The 18,459-nt window shown below is 45.0% G+C and overlaps 1 protein-coding gene across 2 annotated transcripts in view; it reads left to right on the top strand.

Annotated features, from left to right (window-relative positions):
* The first annotated feature begins 822 nt into the window (after positions 1-822).
* Positions 823-18,459, top strand: part of LOC123091802 (F-box/LRR-repeat protein 4) — a 45,741-nt gene continuing 28,104 nt past the window's right edge. The window contains exons 1-2 of one of the 2 annotated variants that reach the window (XM_044513411.1): positions 823-1,196; positions 1,537-1,803. In XM_044513411.1, the coding sequence (XP_044369346.1) occupies positions 843-1,196; positions 1,537-1,803 (621 nt within the window). In that variant the 5' untranslated portion in view covers positions 823-842. The remainder of the gene's footprint in view (positions 1,197-1,536; positions 1,804-18,459) is intronic. The other variant, XM_044513412.1, reaches the window with a different exon arrangement.

The following is an 18,459-nucleotide window of genomic DNA, read 5'->3' on the forward strand; positions in this document are numbered from 1 at the left end:
GGTATGGCACCTCACGACACACACACACATATCAAATGAAGAAGAATAGGTGAAGGGGGAGAGGATGGATGCACTTTCACATCAGACGCCCCTCTTGGAGGGCATCCGACGCCATGGGTGGAAGGAGCGGCTAGGGTTTTGGGTGGTGGTTGAGATTGGACGCTCGGGCCCCTGTCGTTGCTTCGTGGTGAAGAAGGAAGAATCTCCAGCCGGCGTCGTGAGGCAAATGAGGGCACCATCCGGCGGCTTGAGAGGGGGTGCAGAGGAGAATCGTGCGGGATCTGCCTCTCCTCTCCTCCCCACTCCGGGTGACGTCCGATGCGAGTTGGAGGAAGGGGTCACCGGATCCGACCGCTGCCTAAGCTGCTGGGGTGGATCCGCGGCCATGGAGAGAAGGGAAGGGGTTGCTTGGGTTGGGGGCGACGACGACGGAGGCGAGGACGGGAGGATGAGAACGGAAGGCTAGGGTGTGGAGGGTGGTTGACGACCATCGGAGGAGAGGAGGCAGGGTGGCGGCGTGAGGGACGGGAGGAAAAGAGAGGGGAGTCAGGGCGAGGGGCTGGGGAATGGGAAAGGAGAGAGACGACTAGGGTTATACGACTGCGTGTGAAAAGACGAGAATGCCCTCGGTGGGGCACGGGATTTACAGGCGGTGGCACCACACTATTCATTGTACCAGTGTTTTTTGTTCGATCCGACGGCCAGGATCAATCCAGACAAAGCTCCGACGGCCAGGATCGATCCAGACGAAGATCCGACGGCCCCGATCAGTTTGGACAGCTAATCCAACGGTCAAGATCAAGACGGCCTGAGATTACTTCATTTTACTCGAGACTCTAACCATGGGATTCCCTAACTCATCCCGGTCGCTCTTATCTCCGGCGACGCCCGCCGCGATGAAGGGCGCTGACCTGATAAACGTGGCCCTTCCGGAGGAGCTCCTGGAGGACGTGCTCCGACGTGTCGGCGACGAAAAGCGCGACCTGGACTCCTGCGCCCTCGTCTGCCGCCGCTGGCGCCGCCTCGACCGCGCCACGCGCAGGTCCGCCAAGCTCCCAGCATCCGGGGTTCACGCGGACGAGGTGGTAGGCCTCTTCGTGGAACGGTTCCCGGCGCTCGCAGACGTGTCCATTGACGAGCGCCTCTCTGCCGACGCCGCCGTGGTCTCCGCTCCTGCGTCTAGATCGCGCCGCCACGTGAGTGACCTCGATCTGATGGCAAAATGTGTGCCTTTTGGTGCGTGCGCTCGCGAATCGTGTGGAATATCGCTCCCTGCAGCTAATTCTTGGATCGAAATCTTGAAGAGCTATAGTTTGACGAAATGTTGCATCTGGTTTATCGGTGACCACATATATATCATCTTTATTATCTGGTTGTACGCATTGTAGGTGGCTTGCATTTTCATGACTTGAATACAGAGATCCTAGTGTGTACGGGTCATGGCATTTTGATCATTTCTCAAGGGACAGCGTTTGTTCAATGACTATCAATGCTGCACAATACGACTGATACACTAAATACTACTTCTTGATGCAGGTGATTAGTAGTATCCCATCTGGTAGCCGTAGGAGGATGTCCCGGGTACCACGTTTTGCAGGGATTTTATTCCCATTGCCATCGGAACAGACACCCAGCGGTGATGGGATAGAGAGCTTTTGTTTGACTGATGTTGGCTTAACTAGTCTCGCCAGAGGCTGCAAAGGGCTGGAAAAACTAAGTCTAGTATGGTGTTCTGCCATATCTTCAATAGGCTTAGTGAGAGTAGCAGAGAACTGTAAGAAATTGGCTTCTTTGGATATCCAGGTAATGCCGTGCTACTTGTTCTGCACCTTTTGCTTTGTTATTGACTTCATGACCTTTGTGTTTTACCATGTGTGGTCGTAGAAGACTTAAAACATCAGCCTTTCTATACCCCCCCTCTATAAATGGCCCAACATAGTTTACACGCATTGTGGTGCGCTGAATGCAATGATATCTTAGGATTGTCATTGAGTTATTATACTTTGCTTTAATCAAAGAAAAACAGTTTTGCATTACAAATTTTCAATCAATCCATTTATATGCTTGAACATTTCTCTTCACAATTTTGTTGACAAAATATCTGGAATAGAAGCGCATAATATACATGCACTATCATATGTCGTGGACTTTACAAATTGAATATCATTATAACACCACTAGAGAAGATGCGACATAAATATATGAATAGGGCAATACAAGTGCCAAGATTCAAATTTATTACAATCAGAGACCACTTGGTCCAACACTATATTAACACAGCAGAACATAGCATAGTCAGAGTACACACAAAATCCACATTGGCCTAAGAGGCTGGAAAGTAAGCAGGTGATCCCTCCCATGGGTTCCAGGCTGTCACCTGCGATCCACTATTCTATTCGTCGATGTTATCGAACTCAACATAATAGCGACCAGAATCTACATCTCAATTGTAGAAGTAGTTTGCAAGTTGTTGTGACAACGGTGAGTACAAAGGTACTCAACAAGTCTTATCACCAAGGGTACTAGCACTAACAATACAATTTGGTATGAAGGGGATAAGTGATGAAGCTGCAAGCACTAAGCATCAACTACAACTTACGTCTATTAGATATAAGATAAGAGAGCATAACTCAATGCAAGGTATCTCATGTACTCCCTCTATAAACTAATATAAGATCTTTTAGATCACTAAGTTTATAGAGGGAGTACTAATCATCCTATTCACCTGCCTACACAAACATAACACTACCTTGTCCTCCCCTTCGTATACCCCACAGAGAGGAGACAATCAAGGTACTCACGCATTGGCAAGTTTTAATCATTAGGTTGAAGTTGTTCTACGAACTATTACCAAGCTCCAAGTCGTCCATAACCGCAGACACGGCTTTTCGAAAAGATTTAACCCTGCAGGGGTGCACCAATGACCCAATATCCATATTCGTTTGCTCTTCCCAACTGGATGCTGCCCATTATAGGCACCCATGTGATGGGATAGAACCATAAGTTCTAAAATGACTCAACACTGTTCCGCACACAACAGACAAGTCTGGGGCCACCTTGTTAGGTGTAACCAAGATCGTAAGTCCGAGCGTGACCCCAATCCGGTCCTAACCGCGGGGAGAGGTTGGTGACTAGCTGCTATTCCAAGAGTAGCCCCGTGATCAGCTCCGCGTTGCATATAATCCAGTCAAGAGGTGTATACCCACCCTCTAACTGTATGCGGAACAACCAAACCGAGTGTTAAGAGATACGACACGCAATCAAACACGATGAAGAACGAACTCAAACACAGGGACACAAGGATTTAACGTGGAAAACCCCTCAACACGAAGGGGGTAAAACCACGGGCGCCAGCCAGCAAATCTTCACTATATCGGGGAGGTTACCAAAGTCGGGGATTTAGTACTGATCAACTAAAGTGGTAGATTGGGCAATTACTGGCTGCAACGTTGCCCTCCAACTCATGGTACAACCACCAACAGTGAACACATGACCTGTAAGGGACCTCTTCTTTTCCAAATCGCTGGAAGCAAAATCTGAATCCACGTAGCCAGCTAGTCCCTCACGAGTCCTGCCGAATTTCAAACAAGCATTGGAAGTGCCACGAAGGTACCTGAAAATTCACTAGACAACCTTCCGTTGTTCTTTACCAGGGTTATCCATGTATCTACTGACTCATTGCAAATGATAAATCAGACCGAGAACACACCATGACATACATTAAAGAACCGACAACACCAAAATATGGAACTCTTGTCATAAACTCAAAATCTCCATCCGTACTAGGTGATCCATCAACAAATTTAATGTGAACATAACTATCATATGCAGACCTCTTAAATACATGTGCTACCATAAATGAATCTAACCTTTTATACCGACCGTTTCAAACCATATAGTGACCTCTTTAACTTGCAAGCAAATTTCACCGCTCCGCTCGTCAGAAGTTAGCCTTTATCTTTATACTTGAATTTGGATCATAACATAACACCAAGAAAACCAGGTTGTAGTCAGGACATAGTCTGTCGTCTAAGGAAAAATGAAGAGCCCCCCCCCCCCCCTAAAACCTCCCACAAGTGGTCAGCGCGCTCATTCATGGAACAAAATAACAAGATCCCTTTCTAGGTTGGTTCAAGTGGAAGAAAACAGCAAGGCATAAGGTCTGGCGTACCACTGTTGCCATTTGCCTACATTTTAATTATCTCCAAAAGCATATCACAAAGTGACCCATGGTAACATAAGCATAACCCAAGTAAAGCATGGCATAAGACCTGACTTGGCACCACCCTAAGCATGCATACTAGAGCAGGTTAAGCAAGCAATAACATAGGAAGTAACAAGCTTTGCTAGGAGGTGGAAGTAGAGGCTTTATCATGGCAAGATAAATGACTTGATGGTGGATACGTAACGAGGTAACCAAGAAAGCATCGCAAAAACTATTCCAAGTGAGCTAGTACAAGTATCCGAGGTCATGATCATCCTTGCCGGCTCTGAGCTTGCCGCCAAAGTGGAATGCTTGCTTCTCTGAGCTTGCCGCCAAAGTGGAATGCTTGCTTCTCGGGAAGGCCTGCTTCCCGGCAATCTTGATCTTGACCTTGAGGTACTCTTTTAGTACTTCTCGATGACCTGCCTCGAGGCGTTCTTCACGATATTATTTCACCATGTCTTGAGTGCTTTGAGATGGACTTGTCTCTGCCATATTCTTTCCAGCACGGAGGCTGTAACTTGCCGGTGTGTGGTCAGGGGTAGTGAACACCCAAAGTTCACTACACCAACAAATGGGGTTGTAGAACTCAAGTTATGATTTACCAAAGTTTGAAAGGCTTTTGAGCAAGTTCAAATTTTAATTTAAAATCTAGAGTTCAAATTTGAAAACTAATGATAGGTTTGAAATGCTCATATTTTTCTGATCCAAATAGATATAAAGTTTGTAGAATTTGGACAAGGGAATTAAAAGATACAAGCATTTGAATTTTGTAAGTATTTGAATAATTCTGGAATTGATTTTAATAATTTGGAGTAAATGAAACAGAAACTTTTATGCATAGGCCGTGCAAGCCACATAGATTGACTTGTGGGCCTGATGGGTGTTGATGCATGCGCTGATGCAACAGTGGGTGAAGAGGCGTTTATCACCGAGGCGGCTGCTAGCTAGATAGGATGACATGTGGGCCAGGTGCCACGTGTGCAAGCCGCCAGATAGAACGACATGTGGGGCTAGGTGCCACGTGTGCGCTGTCAGCGCCGGCTGGACTTGTACCCACATGTCAGTGAGATCTTTAAATCACAAAAAGGGGGTGCGCTTATGAGCGATGCGGGAAGCGAACCCGTGACCCGACGTTCTGTTTCGAAGGAACGAACCAAATGAGCTAGATGTGTGCAAGTGATAGGAATGAGATCTCGTTGGTTTTGAACCAACTTGCTGATGTTTCGTGGGCGGTGGCCAAACAGAGGTGGATTAGCTCATCGAAATGAATTCTCCGACAACTGAAGTGCCTTGTGGCGTGCTCCTTCGAAAGAGGGAAAGGAGATGCTTCCTCCAGTGCTACGCACGCAACCAAACGGCGATGGATACGTCGCCGGCAACGAGGGGAAGCGGAGGAGCTCTCGGGTGCGTGTAGTTGTAACGCCCTAGCCAAACCCATCGGTTCCTGGTCGTTGTGCATGACTACCACCTAGGATCTAGACTGGTCCCAAAGGACTACCACCTAGGATCTAGACTGGCCCCACAGACCAACACTAGACTTTCCTGCGCACTTTGTCCTCGGATTTCTAGTCGGTCACCTACGATCTAGGACAAAGTGCTCACTTGGGATCTGTGTGCACCCGGGATCAACTTCCCCGTCGGTCACCCATCCTCAAATTGCTCCAAGCCAAGCACGCTTAACTTTGAGGTTCCTTCCGGATGGGCTCCCGAAAAAGAAGGTGCACCTTGTTGATATTGGTAGTCTTATCATTCATATTAAGCCAGGATGTCACATACAACCCCACTCAAAGGAAACGACGTCCTCGTCGGCCTAGCAGGAACGTTCCCTCTTGGCATACGTATGTGCGTCCAGTCCGGCATATGTGCCATGCCATGTGCCACGACAGGGCACACACGCCATGCACCACATGCCCGCACACGCCTGTATAACCGTGAGGGTTGGCTTTGTCCACTCCAGTCGTCGACAGGAAGCATGAGGTGGTTGAGGCCTCACACGTGCATGCACGGCTTCTCTGCCTACTGGCTGGAGGTTGAAGACGAATGTGCCCCTATGGGCTGGGTAGGTTTCTCTCCTGGGCATGCTTCTCTCATGGTCCAGGCAGCTAAATAGGTAAGGTTTTCATCCTTCCTATTTTCTGCGGCTTGTTTTTATTTCAAATTTGTTTGAATTTATTTGGGGATCAAATAAATTCCAAACCTTCTGAAATTTAGTATGTGTCAACTATGGACCCTTCCAAGTTTACATGTGAAATTTCTAGATTTTTGAACTATATATATCTAATAGCCCCATCCAAACCCATCTGTTCCTGGCCGTTGCGCCTGGCTACCACCTAGGATTTAGACTGGCCCCATAGACCAACACTAGTTTTTAATGCGCACTTTGTCCTCACTCGTGCGCACCCGGGATCAACTTCCTAGTTGGCCACCCATCCTCAAATTGCTCCAAGCCAAGCACGCTAAACTTTGAGGTTCCTTTAGGATGGGCTCCCGGAAAAGAAGGTTCACCTTGTTGATATGAGTAGTCTATCATTCCTGTTAAGCCGGGATGTCACAGCTGTGCTCGGTGCTAGAGCTCGAGATCGAGCTCGGAAACGTGCTAGATATGGACTACGGACACATACAAACTTGATGGTGTGAACGGTGCAAGTAGAGGACCACCGGAACTACTCCGATGACGAGGTGATGCAACGGCGGTGTTCGGCTAAACATAGCAAAAGGTGCTAGAGGACAAAATCGAGCAAGGAGGGGTTTTTGGAGAGGAGCTCACCACGGACACAGTGGTGTGCTCGGTTCGCCGGGAAGTGGACAGAGTCGCCTGAATTTGACGAAGACAACGATGGCCCGAAGAGGAAGAAGATGACGATTGCAGCGGCTGTAGACGATCTCCGGTCGAGGTAGGGCACGTAGGGGAAGTAGTCGACGTCACTGTTCCCTTGGACAAGGCGGCGAGGCTCAAAGACGACGGTGTTCATGCGGGCAGGAGGTTTGTCAAGATGTAGAGGGGCAGGAGGTTTGCCAAGAAGGTGAAGAGGTGGTATGTGTGATTTAGCGTCTCCTATGTTCCACACCACAACCTGATGACACACAATGGAAGAAAATATTTGAGAGCAAATGCACGGTGAATGGCAAGGTATGCAAATTAGTGATTGATAGTTGCAGCTGTGAGAATCTCATCTCCCAGAAGTTGGTGAACCATTTGAAGCTTGAAACTCATGCTCATCCAAACCCCTACATTATTATGTGGATCAAGAAATGAGTGAATATGAGGATCACCAAACAATGCAGCCTGCCACTTTCTTTGGGCGACCATTATCGCTCAAATGTGTTGTGTGATGTAGTTGATTTGAGCGCCAACCATTTTCTTCTTGGGAGACCTTGGCAATTTGATGTGGATACTACACACAAGGGCAGTGAAAATTCGTACTCTTCATTTGGAACAAGAGAAAGATCATTTTTCTACCAAACAAAACTGATGGTAATCTATCTAAGGAGGGGAAAAGTATGTTAACTATCTCCCACACATTCTTATAAGTTTCTGGAAGACTTGAAGGAGGCAGATTTGTGTGCTGCACTTACTGTAAAAGGAAAAGAGCACCCGGCCGCTGAAATTCCATGGAAGGTACGTGGCTTATTATCAGAATTTCTTAACATACTTGGAGAGCCACAATGCCTACCACCGATGAGAGGAATTCAACATAGATTCGTCTTAATTCCAGGAGCAAGTCTTCCTAATCTTCCACACTATCAAATTGAGCCCAAAAGAACATGATATATTGAAGGAGAAAGTGGAGGAATTGCTGCAAAAGGGGCACATTTGAGGAAGTATTAGCCCATGTGCTGTACCAGCCCTGCCACACCAAAGAAAGATGGATCTTGACGCATGTGTATGGACAGTAGAGCCATGAACAAGACCACCGTAAGTTATAAAGTCCCTATTCCCCGTCTGTAAGGTATGAAGTCCCTATTCCCCATTTGGATGATATGTTGGATCAGCTTAGTGGAGCAAGAGTGTTCACAAAGGTAGTTTTAAGAAGCGGATATCATCAAATTCGTATCAGACCCGGGGATGAATGGAAAACAGCCTTCAAGACAAAGGAATGGTTGTTTAAATGACTAGTCATGCCATTTGGACTCTCAGATGCGCCAAGTACCTTTATGCACGTGATGAATCAAGTCCTTCAACCCTTCTTATCCCACTTTGTTGTGGTCTATTTCAATGACATCTTGATCTATAGCAGGAATGAGGATGAACACTTTGATCACATTCGGAAGGTGCTAGAAGTACCAAGGGAAATTGAACTCTACGTCAACTTGAAGAAATGTGTTTTCCTGCATACACAACTTTTCACCCTAGGATTCGTCATAACATGCATCGGTATTCATGTTGATGATTCTAAGGTTGAAGCAATCTGAGAATGGACAACTCCGAAGACCATTTCTGAGGTAGAAGTTTTCATGGCCTTGTAACTTTCTATAGGCGATCTTTGAAGAATCTCAACACTATCATTGCACCAATTACTAGAAAGGAAAGTTCCAATGGACAGAAGCGGCTGAAGCTAGTTTCAATGAGATCAAGCAAAAACTATCACAAGCTCCGGTCTTGGTGCTACTTTATTGCAACATGACTTTTAAGTTGGAGTGTGATGCAAGTGGAGTAGGCATTGGAGCTGTTCTATCTCATGAAAGGAAGCCCATTGCTTTCTCTAGTGAGAAGTTGAGCGACGCTAGACAAAAATGGAGTACCCATCAGCAAGAATCGTATGCCGTTTTTAGAGGTTGAAAACTTGGGAAGTCTATTTGCTGCCTAAAGAGTTCATTGTTTATAGTGACCATCAATCCTTGAAGCATTTTGGAAATCAAAAGCATGTTGATCGCATGCTAGCAAGATGGGCAACATATTTGGAGAGTTTTAACTATCTCATCGTGCATAAATCTCGAACAACTAACTGAGTGGCCGATGCTTTGGGTCATCGTGCATGCCTTTTGACTTCTTTTGAAGCTGAACTTCTAGGCATGGATCAAATAAAGGAGTTGTATGAGGGTGACAAAGACTTTGACCATGTTTGGGTAAAGCACATCAGGGGCCAGTCATTAGGTGATGACTATTTCATGTAGGATGGCTATCTCTTAAAAAATGATTGTTTGTGCATCCCAAGGCATTCTTTGCCTCACAAACTAATTAGAGAACTCCATTCAAGTGATCTTAGTGACCATGTTTGACGGGACAAGACTATCGCTAACCTGGAAGCTCGTTACTTTTGGTCACAACTAAAGAGAGATGCTGGAAAGTTTGCTCAGCGGTGCTAAATATGTCAAACCTGTTGTTACTCCATGAAGTCTGACCGAAAGAATAGGTTTGCCACATGATGAGCATCTGTTGTCTTGCGGCATGGGATGAATTGAGCCATTTTAGATAATCCATCCAGGACCACAAACACAACATCACTCCCTCGTCTTGTTCTTGGCAAACCCAAGACGAAGTCCATAGAGATGTCCTCCCATGGAGTTTCAAGTTGGTGATAAGGTGATGATTTCTCCTTTTACAATCAGCAAGTCTGACCGAAAGAATAGGTTATACATGCCTTTGCCTCCGAAAAAGGAGAGATCATTCCAAGTCGGTAATAAGGTGATGATCTACCTCCGGAAAAAGGCTGCCTTTAGGTGTTAAAGGGAAGCTTAGGCAGCGAAGTTATGGGCCCTTCTCTATTATGACAAATATAAATGATAATGCTTATGAGATAGATCTTCCAAGTGACGTGGGTATATCAAGCACTTTCAACGTTGCGGACTTGACTCTCTACCATCCAGAAGAAGCGCTCTATGAAGATAACTCGAGGTCGAGTTCCAAACAATCAGGGGAGAATGATGAGGAACAATAGCTGAGGAAAACAAAAATAAAATCATATGTCAAATTTGTTTGGCTACTTCTAGATACTTCTATTGTAGTCTACTATTTCTTTTCTTTTCTCAACCCTAGCTACTGTTTTCTAGAGTCTTCTAGCTATGAGTACTTATGAGTAGAATGGTGAATCTTAAGTAATGTTTTTTGGAGTGTTCTAGCCATAACTAGAAGTGAGATGTGAAGGCTTCCCAAAGCCCCATAAATAGTGGTCCTCACCTCTAGTTTGTAACAAGACTATGTACCCACTACCTATAATAGAACTTGTTGTTCTTATCTAATATCTTGGACTAAATCTTGTGCTCTAGGAGTTTTGGATTGAACTCCTGCTGCCATATCAGCCCATCTCCGCCTCTAAAGCGATATCTAGCACAACACGTTGAAGTTGTTCCTTCAACACTTGTGCTGTACACATTATAGCACCAAGGTGGAGTTGCTCCTCCACAACCTTGTGCTGCTTCAAGGAGAGGAAAGGAAAGAGGGATGGATGAGGACGCAACAGACGTCAAGGGGGTATTTATAGGGAGGTTGTGACGGCATGTAGCAGGTGGCCATCACCATCGGCTCACGGCGTGTGCACACGCTCTCTGTCTTGCATGCGATGAATTGAAACAGTGACGACGCTTACAGTTCTGCTGGTGGGCTGGGCGGGCTTAGGTAAGTGGAAGGTTGGCCTTTCTGTTTTATTCCTTTCCTTTTTCTATTTAGAATAGGAAAAGAAAAGAAGAAAACAAATGAATGGCCAGAGATGAAATAAATGATGAAATATTTTATATAGGCTCTATGATTTATACAAACTAGATGATTCCCCACGCGTTGCTGCGGGATTTGTTCATGAATTTTCTGAGTAACATCGACATATCAATGAAGATAACAATTTGAATCAATAATATGACAGATTTCATATATAGGTAATGATTCAAATTTATTGGTGGTATAAGTATATATGTATAACCGCTGACATAAAAGATACCACACAACAGAAAAGTGAGAATGTATCGACCAACCTACAATACAACAACCAAAATGTCAAACGGGAAAGCAAAGCATTAAGCAAAGGGATGAGAAAGGTCAGGATCCAAACTGGAGTAATAAAGCTCTACTACTAACTTGCACACTGAGACTGCAGAGCAAGAAATGTACAATAAGGGAAGGTCAAGAGGCCATCACATGCATAATGGTGGAGGATTGCAGAAAATATGCAGATGGTACCAATAGAGCTGACGCAAATACATGCCCCACATGATGATATATATATATATATATTATGTGGTTTTGTATTTCTAAAATCACCTTGAAACATGAGAATGTTTCTTGGTTAGAAACTTAGAATAGGTTGTGATCAACACAAAAATGGTTCAGCTGAAACGTCAAGCATATGATCTTCAAGGTTTCATCCTCATAACAATGATGTAGAAAATAAACAATTCATGAACTTGAAGTTGTTGCACCGGAGGAGTTGTGGAGTAAGATCATGTTCTTTTTCTGGTGGTGTTGATGTTAAATAGTGGGAATAGAAGGAAATGTCAGATCAGAATATGTATTTGAATTTTATTTTTATAAATGTATGGAAGAATAAAGCTAGGATTTACATGGCAGGATGTTGATTTGTTAATTTGCTGCCGCTAATGCATGGTGACTTGTACGTATTTTAATTATCAGTAATTGACTTGCATGAGAAGAATTATTAGATTATATATGGTACATCACATGGTCTTAAAGCGTTTTATACCTTTGGAATTTTCTGTTAGCATCTGCAGTAAAGTCGGGTTTTCGTTCTAGAGTTTCTGTGAAAGAACCTTTTATTTTAAAGCATTCATTGATTAATATAAATAAGTATGCAGATTTATGAGCAGCATCCTGCTTGATTTGTTTCATATCATCAGGAGCAGCTACACTGGTGATGTATTTTCTTGTGAGGTCCCTTCGCTAAGGATAGTTGGTCTATAAAGTAGTGTCCATTATAAATATTTTATATATTTATCAAAATAGAATTGCTATTTTTAGATAATAGCAAACCTTTCACCACTTATGTGGCTGAAACTTGGAAGGAACAACAGATCCTTTCTTTGAGATGCCTGGAAATGTTTCATAGTTTCAGTATGCAGCAAGTAGTTTGTTAGTGAATATCAAATATTTGCTAGCATGTATAGCAGCAGGCTGCATTGAAAGTTCATTGTGTCATCAACCGAGAAGCTTTTCTGATGATGACTCATAGGGAACTTGGCAGGCGAACCAGCAATGAAGCAAAAGTAGTGTTCATTAGAAATATTTGATATATTTATCAAAATATAATTACAATTTTTACTCTAAGGATAATAGCAAACCTCTCACCACTTATGTGGCTGAAACCTGGAAGGAACAACAGATCCTTTCTTTGAGATGCCTGAAAATGATACATAGTTTCAGTATGCAGTAAGTAGTTTGTTAGTGAATATCAAATATTTGCTAGCATGTATAGCAGCAGGCTGCATTGAAAGTTCATTGTGTCATCAACCGAGAAGCTTTTCTGATGATGACTCATAGGGAACTTGGCAGGCGAACCAGCAACGAAGCAATATGGTAGATGAAGACTTTGGCTGGAGAAATCTGGGAGAACCTAGTACAGCGAGGGGACTGAAACAGGTTGTAGGCGGGGCCGAGGGCGCATATGTGACCTGGCCTAGAATGTTTCCTTCCTCTCGCTAATAATTGCAAGAGCAAACTACAGAAAGAGATGGCATGTAATATAATTCCAACTCACCATGCACAACATATACAGTAGCCTGATCATGTCAAGTTTTAACATTTCACACACAATTCTATAACTTGAGCTTTGTGCCAGCCAAGACATGATCTTTCCATGAAAGGGGTAGCTCAACCAAATAACACTATCATGGCAGGAGCATACGAATACCACATCAAAACACCGAATCAAGCCAATCTTAAATCAAATCAAGGGAGTGGGAAAAGGAGAAAAGATGCTCACGCTCTACTTGTTTGGGCTTGCGGGCGTTCATGGTGGCAGCGAGAAGGCGGTCAAACTTGGTGCGCTCGATGAAGGGCAACCACTCCTCAGGGCCCTTGTAGCAGAGGAACACGGTGTTCGTGGAAGATCACCGTCCCGGCGAACCTGTCCTTCCTGAGCTCCTCCCGCTTGAACCCTTTCTCCTTGTCCAGATCGAACGCCACAACGGGGATGGGGGCGTCCAGCACGTCCGAGAATTCGTACATCTTGTCCAGATCGGAGGCCACAATGGGGATGGGCGTCTCCAGCACGTCCAAGGCCACCGGCGCTAGGAGGGCTCAAAGCAGAGCAACGACTCATTCTGCTGTGCTCCTCGTGAACCTCGGCCCGGCTGCGTCCCATCGCCCAGAGAGGCGTCGAAGCGAAGCAAAACCGGCGGACATGAGGCGGGCGGGACCGGTGGTTAGAACTGGAGGAGCGCCCTCACACGAAGATTGTTGTCCAGCAGCCAGACTGTGGGAAATATTGGTCTCTTTGACGAGGGAGGAATGAGTCAATTTGTGTATGATGTTCGTCGCTCTCTTCGCGGCTGCTGACGAAACGCTTGTGTGGCTGGAAAATTGTTGGATAATACGATACGTTTCGCTGGTTACAGAAGATGGAAAGGGAATGATGGTTACTAAAAAGAAAAGAAATATTTTCAGAAGTTGCAAATTTGCTGAGGTGGACTGTTGCTGATGTGGATAGCTTGCATATCAAGAGAATTAGCTTAGTGGGCATGAACTATTTAGATATTATAGATGCCCACAAAATTGATAGTTTGAATTCAAATTCATTTACTGCAAGATCAAAGTGTGCAAAATTTGTGAGAATTTTACGAAAGGCTTGTAATGTGATAAGAAAGTGATGTAGGGTAGAACCCTAGATGCCCGATCTTTCACGATTGGAGGGGATCCTATGAAGAACACGAAGAACACGAGGCGGAACATGAGAGAAATCACTCAACCAACAAGGTATGGTTACACATGTGCTAGATCCTCGAAACACAAAGAGAGATACACGATTCAAAGTCAACAAGTGACGATACAAAGGGTCTTCTCCGTGTGAAGGGTCTTCCCGTAAAGGGGTCTTGAATCTGCATGGGGGATATTCTCCGAAGAGGCGCTCGACTCCGATGGAGAAGTAACCAAGTGGATGAGCAAAGCTCTATCTCAAATATGAGCTATCACAATGCTGACCCTAGAAAGAGGGCGGAGGAGGTCTATTTATAGTCTTAGTGGACGAAAGGGTAAGTGGTTTCGGCCCAATACGCGGGCGGTCACACGGAGTCGGACGTCCGACGGTCACCGGTCGTTCGAAGGCTCGCGAGGGTTCGGACGTCCGGTGTCGGTCGGGCGTCCGATGTTTTGGCTCTGGTCAGGACTTGTCGGTCTTCCGCTCGGGTGTTTTGGCTCGGGTGTGGTTGTGCCGGTCGTTCGGTGTCGGTCGGTCGTCCGGGCGCTGGGAGGTGTCGGTCGTCCGGCGCTGCTCGGACGTCCGGGCGCTGGAGCGTGCGCTGGCTGGGACTTGGCTGGCCGGTCGGAGCCTCCAGACGTCGGATGTCCGAGAGACGTCGGTTATCCGATGACTGGGATTTTCGAGCAGTCCTTTTTTGTCCATTGAACTTGGTGTCCTCGCCGTCTTGTCCGTTGGGTGTAGCTGATCCGTGGCTTTCCTCCAAATACCTGATCACACATAGAGTCTCCGCATGAGGTAGTAGCCATGACTCATAGGTAGAAAGTGGGATTTTGGAGAGGAGCGAGTTCACCTTATCTTCGATAGCCTTTGCTCGAGCTGTTGTCATTGGCCCAAGTGGTGTCGTGGGAGATGTAGGTACGTCCATGAGGATGATCGTGAGATTGATGAGGAACAGTAGATGAGGAACATGAAAATATAATCATATGTCAAATCTGGTTGGCTACTTCTAGATATCTCTGTTGTGGTCTAGTATTTCTTTTCTTTTCTTTATCCTACCTACTGTTTTCTAGAGTCTTCTAGTTGTGAGTAGCTATGAGTAGAATGGTGAACCTTAAATAATGTTTCTAGAGTATTCCAGCTATAAGTAGAAGTATGTGAAGGCTTCCCAAAGGCCTATAAATAGAGGTCCTCACCTCTACTTTGTACAGAGACTATGTACCCCTACCTATAATAGAACTTGTTGTTCTTATCTAAGATCTTGGAGTAGATCTTGTGCTCTAGGAGTTCTGGATTGAACTCTTGCTGCCCTATCAGCCTACATTCGCCTCTAGAGCGATATCTAGCGCATCACGTTGAAGCTGTTCCTTCAACACTTGTGCTGTACACATTGTAGCAGCAAGGTGGAGTTGCTCCTCCACAACCTTTGTGCTGCTTCAGGTGGTATCAAAGCCTCGTTGACCCATAATCGTTCTTGCTGTCCTCTTCGAGAGCAAGTTGCAGCAAGCAATGGAGCAATTGGAGAAGAGGGTGGATGCTGCTGAACAACAAATCAAAGAGCTGTGTGAAGATCTAAATAGGAGATTTGACCAGCTGGTTGAGATGATAAGAAAGGGTGTCCCCCCTGCTACCAATGAAGGAGATTCATCTAAAGAAGAGGAAGATGTTCATCAAGGAAGAAGGAGAGGTAATCTTGGAGCAAGACCGTCACGACAACATGTTGTTCAACGTGCTTCAAGAAGGCCAATTTATGTTGAGGCTTCTGAAGGTGAAGAATATGATGATGCCCTTGAAGAACCAAATCTCTACGCATATCGGAGAGCACCCAACCCTACATATGCAAGAGATACATACAAGGTGAAAGCTGAGATCCCAAGTTTTAATGGAAATGTTGACATTGAAGGGTGCCTGGATTGGTTATATGAAGTGGAGACTTTCTTTGAGGTCATGGAGGTTCCGGAAGATCGTAGAGTTCCTTTGGTCGCATACAAGCTGAAAGGAGGAGCCGGTGCATGGTGGCATCGCGTTCAAGAGGAGCGCAGGCTGAGAGGAGAACCTCGTGTTAGAACTTGGCGACAAATGAAAGGCCTCTTGAAAGGGAGATTTTTGCCCGCTGATTATGACCAGATCCTATTTATCCAATTTCAAAATTGTGCTCAAGGAAATAGGACTGTTTCAGATTACACGGAGGAGTTTCTAAGGCTACAAGTGAGGTGCAACCTTGCTGAAACTGAAGAGCAACAAGTTGCAAGGTACATCAATGGTCTCAATGATGCTATTCAAGATCGATTGATGATGCAACAAATCTGGTCCGTTGATCAAGCACAAGCTCTAGCCTTAAAGGCCGAGAGGTTTGTGAGGATGAGAAAGACAACTAAGGCTCCATATCCTCCATATCCTCATACCGAAGGCTCATCTAGGAGCCAACCTAATAGAGTGGAAGAAAAGACCACTCCACCAAAGACAAAACAGCCCATCCCGAAGCAAACTAGAGGCAAGGGTAAGGCAAATGAAGGCCCAAAGTGCTATAAATGTGGTAAAGAGGGACACATATCCAGCGGTTGCCCACTAAGGAAATTTGTTAACACGACTATCCATGATGGTGAAAGCGATGAGGAAGAATACGAATCTGAAGATGTAGACGGACAAGAGGTTTGTCAAGAAGAAGGTGAAGAGGTGGTATGTGTGATCCAGCGTGTCCTATGTTCCACACCACAACTCGATGACACACAACGGAAGAAAATATTTGAGAGCAAATGCACGGTGAATGGCAAGGTATGCAAACTAGTGATTGATAGTTGCAGCTGCGAGAATCTTATCTCCCAGAAGTTGGTGGACCATTTAAAGCTTGAAACCCATGATCATCCAAATCCCTACACTATTGGATGGATCAAGAAAGGAGTGAATATGAGGATCACCAAACAATGCAACCTGCCACTTTCTTTGGGTAAGCATTATCGCTCAAATGTGTTGTGTGATGTGGTTGACATGGATGCCAGCCATGTTCTTCTTGGGAGGCCTTGGCAATTTGATGTGGATACTACACACAAGGGCAAGGAAAATTCTTACTCTTTCATTTGGAACAAGAGAAGGATCATTATCTTACCAAACAAAACCGAAGGTAATACCTCTAAGGAGGAGGGGAAAACTATGTTAACTATCTCCCATACCTCTCATGAGTTTATGGAAGACTTGAAGGAGGCAGATTTGTGTGCTGCACTTGTTGTAAAGGGAGAAGAGCACCTGACTGTTGAAATTCCAGCAAAGGTACGTGGTTTATTGGCAGAATTTCAGAACATACTTGGGGAGCCACATGGCTTGCCACCGATGAGAGGAATTCAACATAGAATTGACTTAATTCCGGGAGCAAGTCTTCCTAATCTTCCACACTATCGAATGAGCCCAAAGGAGCATGATATATTGAAGGAGAAAGTGGAGGAATTGTTGCAAAAGGGGCACATTCGAGAAAGTATTAGCCCATGTGTTGTACCAGCCCTACTCGCGCCAAAGAAAGATGGATCTTGGCGCATGTGTACGGACAGTAGAGCCGTTAACAAGATCACCGTAAGGTATAGATTCCCTATTCCCCGTCTGGATGATATGTTGGATCAGCTTAGTGGAGCAAGAGTGTTCACAAAGCTAGATTTAAGAAGTGGATATCATCAAATCCGTATAAGACCCGGGGATGAATGGAAGACCGCCTTCAAGACAAAGGAAGGGTTGTTTGAATGGCTAGTCATGCCATTTGGACTCTCAAATGCACCAAGTACCTTTATGCACTTAATGAATCAAGTCCTTAGACCCTTCTTATCCCACTTTGTTGTGGTCTATTTCGATGACATCTTGATCTATAGCAAGGATGAGGATGAACACTTTGATCACATTCGGAAGGTGCTAGAAGTACTAAGGAAAAATGAGCTCTACGTCAACTTGAAGAAATGTGTTTTCCTGCAAACACAACTTCTTTTCCTAGGATTCGTCATAACATGTGACGGCATTCGTGTTGATGATTCTAAGGTTGAAGCAATCCGAGAATGGCCAACTCCTAAGACCATTTCTGAGGTAAGAAGCTTTCATGGCCTTGCAACTTTCTATAGGCGATTTGTTAAGAATTTCAGCACTATCATGGCACCAATTACCGAGTGTTTGAAGAAAGGAAAGTTCCAATGGGCAGAAGCAGCTGAAGCTAGCTTCAATGAGATTAAACAAAAGCTATCACAAGCTCCTGTCTTGGTACTACCTGATTTCAACAAGACTTTTGAGTTGGAGTGTGATGCAAGTGGAGTAGGCATTGGAGCTGTCCTATCTCAAGAAAGGAAGCCCATTGCTTTCTTTAGTGAGAAGTTAAGTGAAGCTAGACAGAAATGGAGTACCTATCAACAAGAATTATATGCCGTTTTCAGAGCGTTGAAAACTTGGGAAGTCTATTTGCTGCCTAAAGAGTTCATTGTT

Source organism: Triticum aestivum, chromosome 4B (genome assembly GCF_018294505.1).
Source record: "Triticum aestivum cultivar Chinese Spring chromosome 4B, IWGSC CS RefSeq v2.1, whole genome shotgun sequence".
NCBI classification, from domain to species: Eukaryota; Viridiplantae; Streptophyta; class Magnoliopsida; order Poales; family Poaceae; genus Triticum; species Triticum aestivum.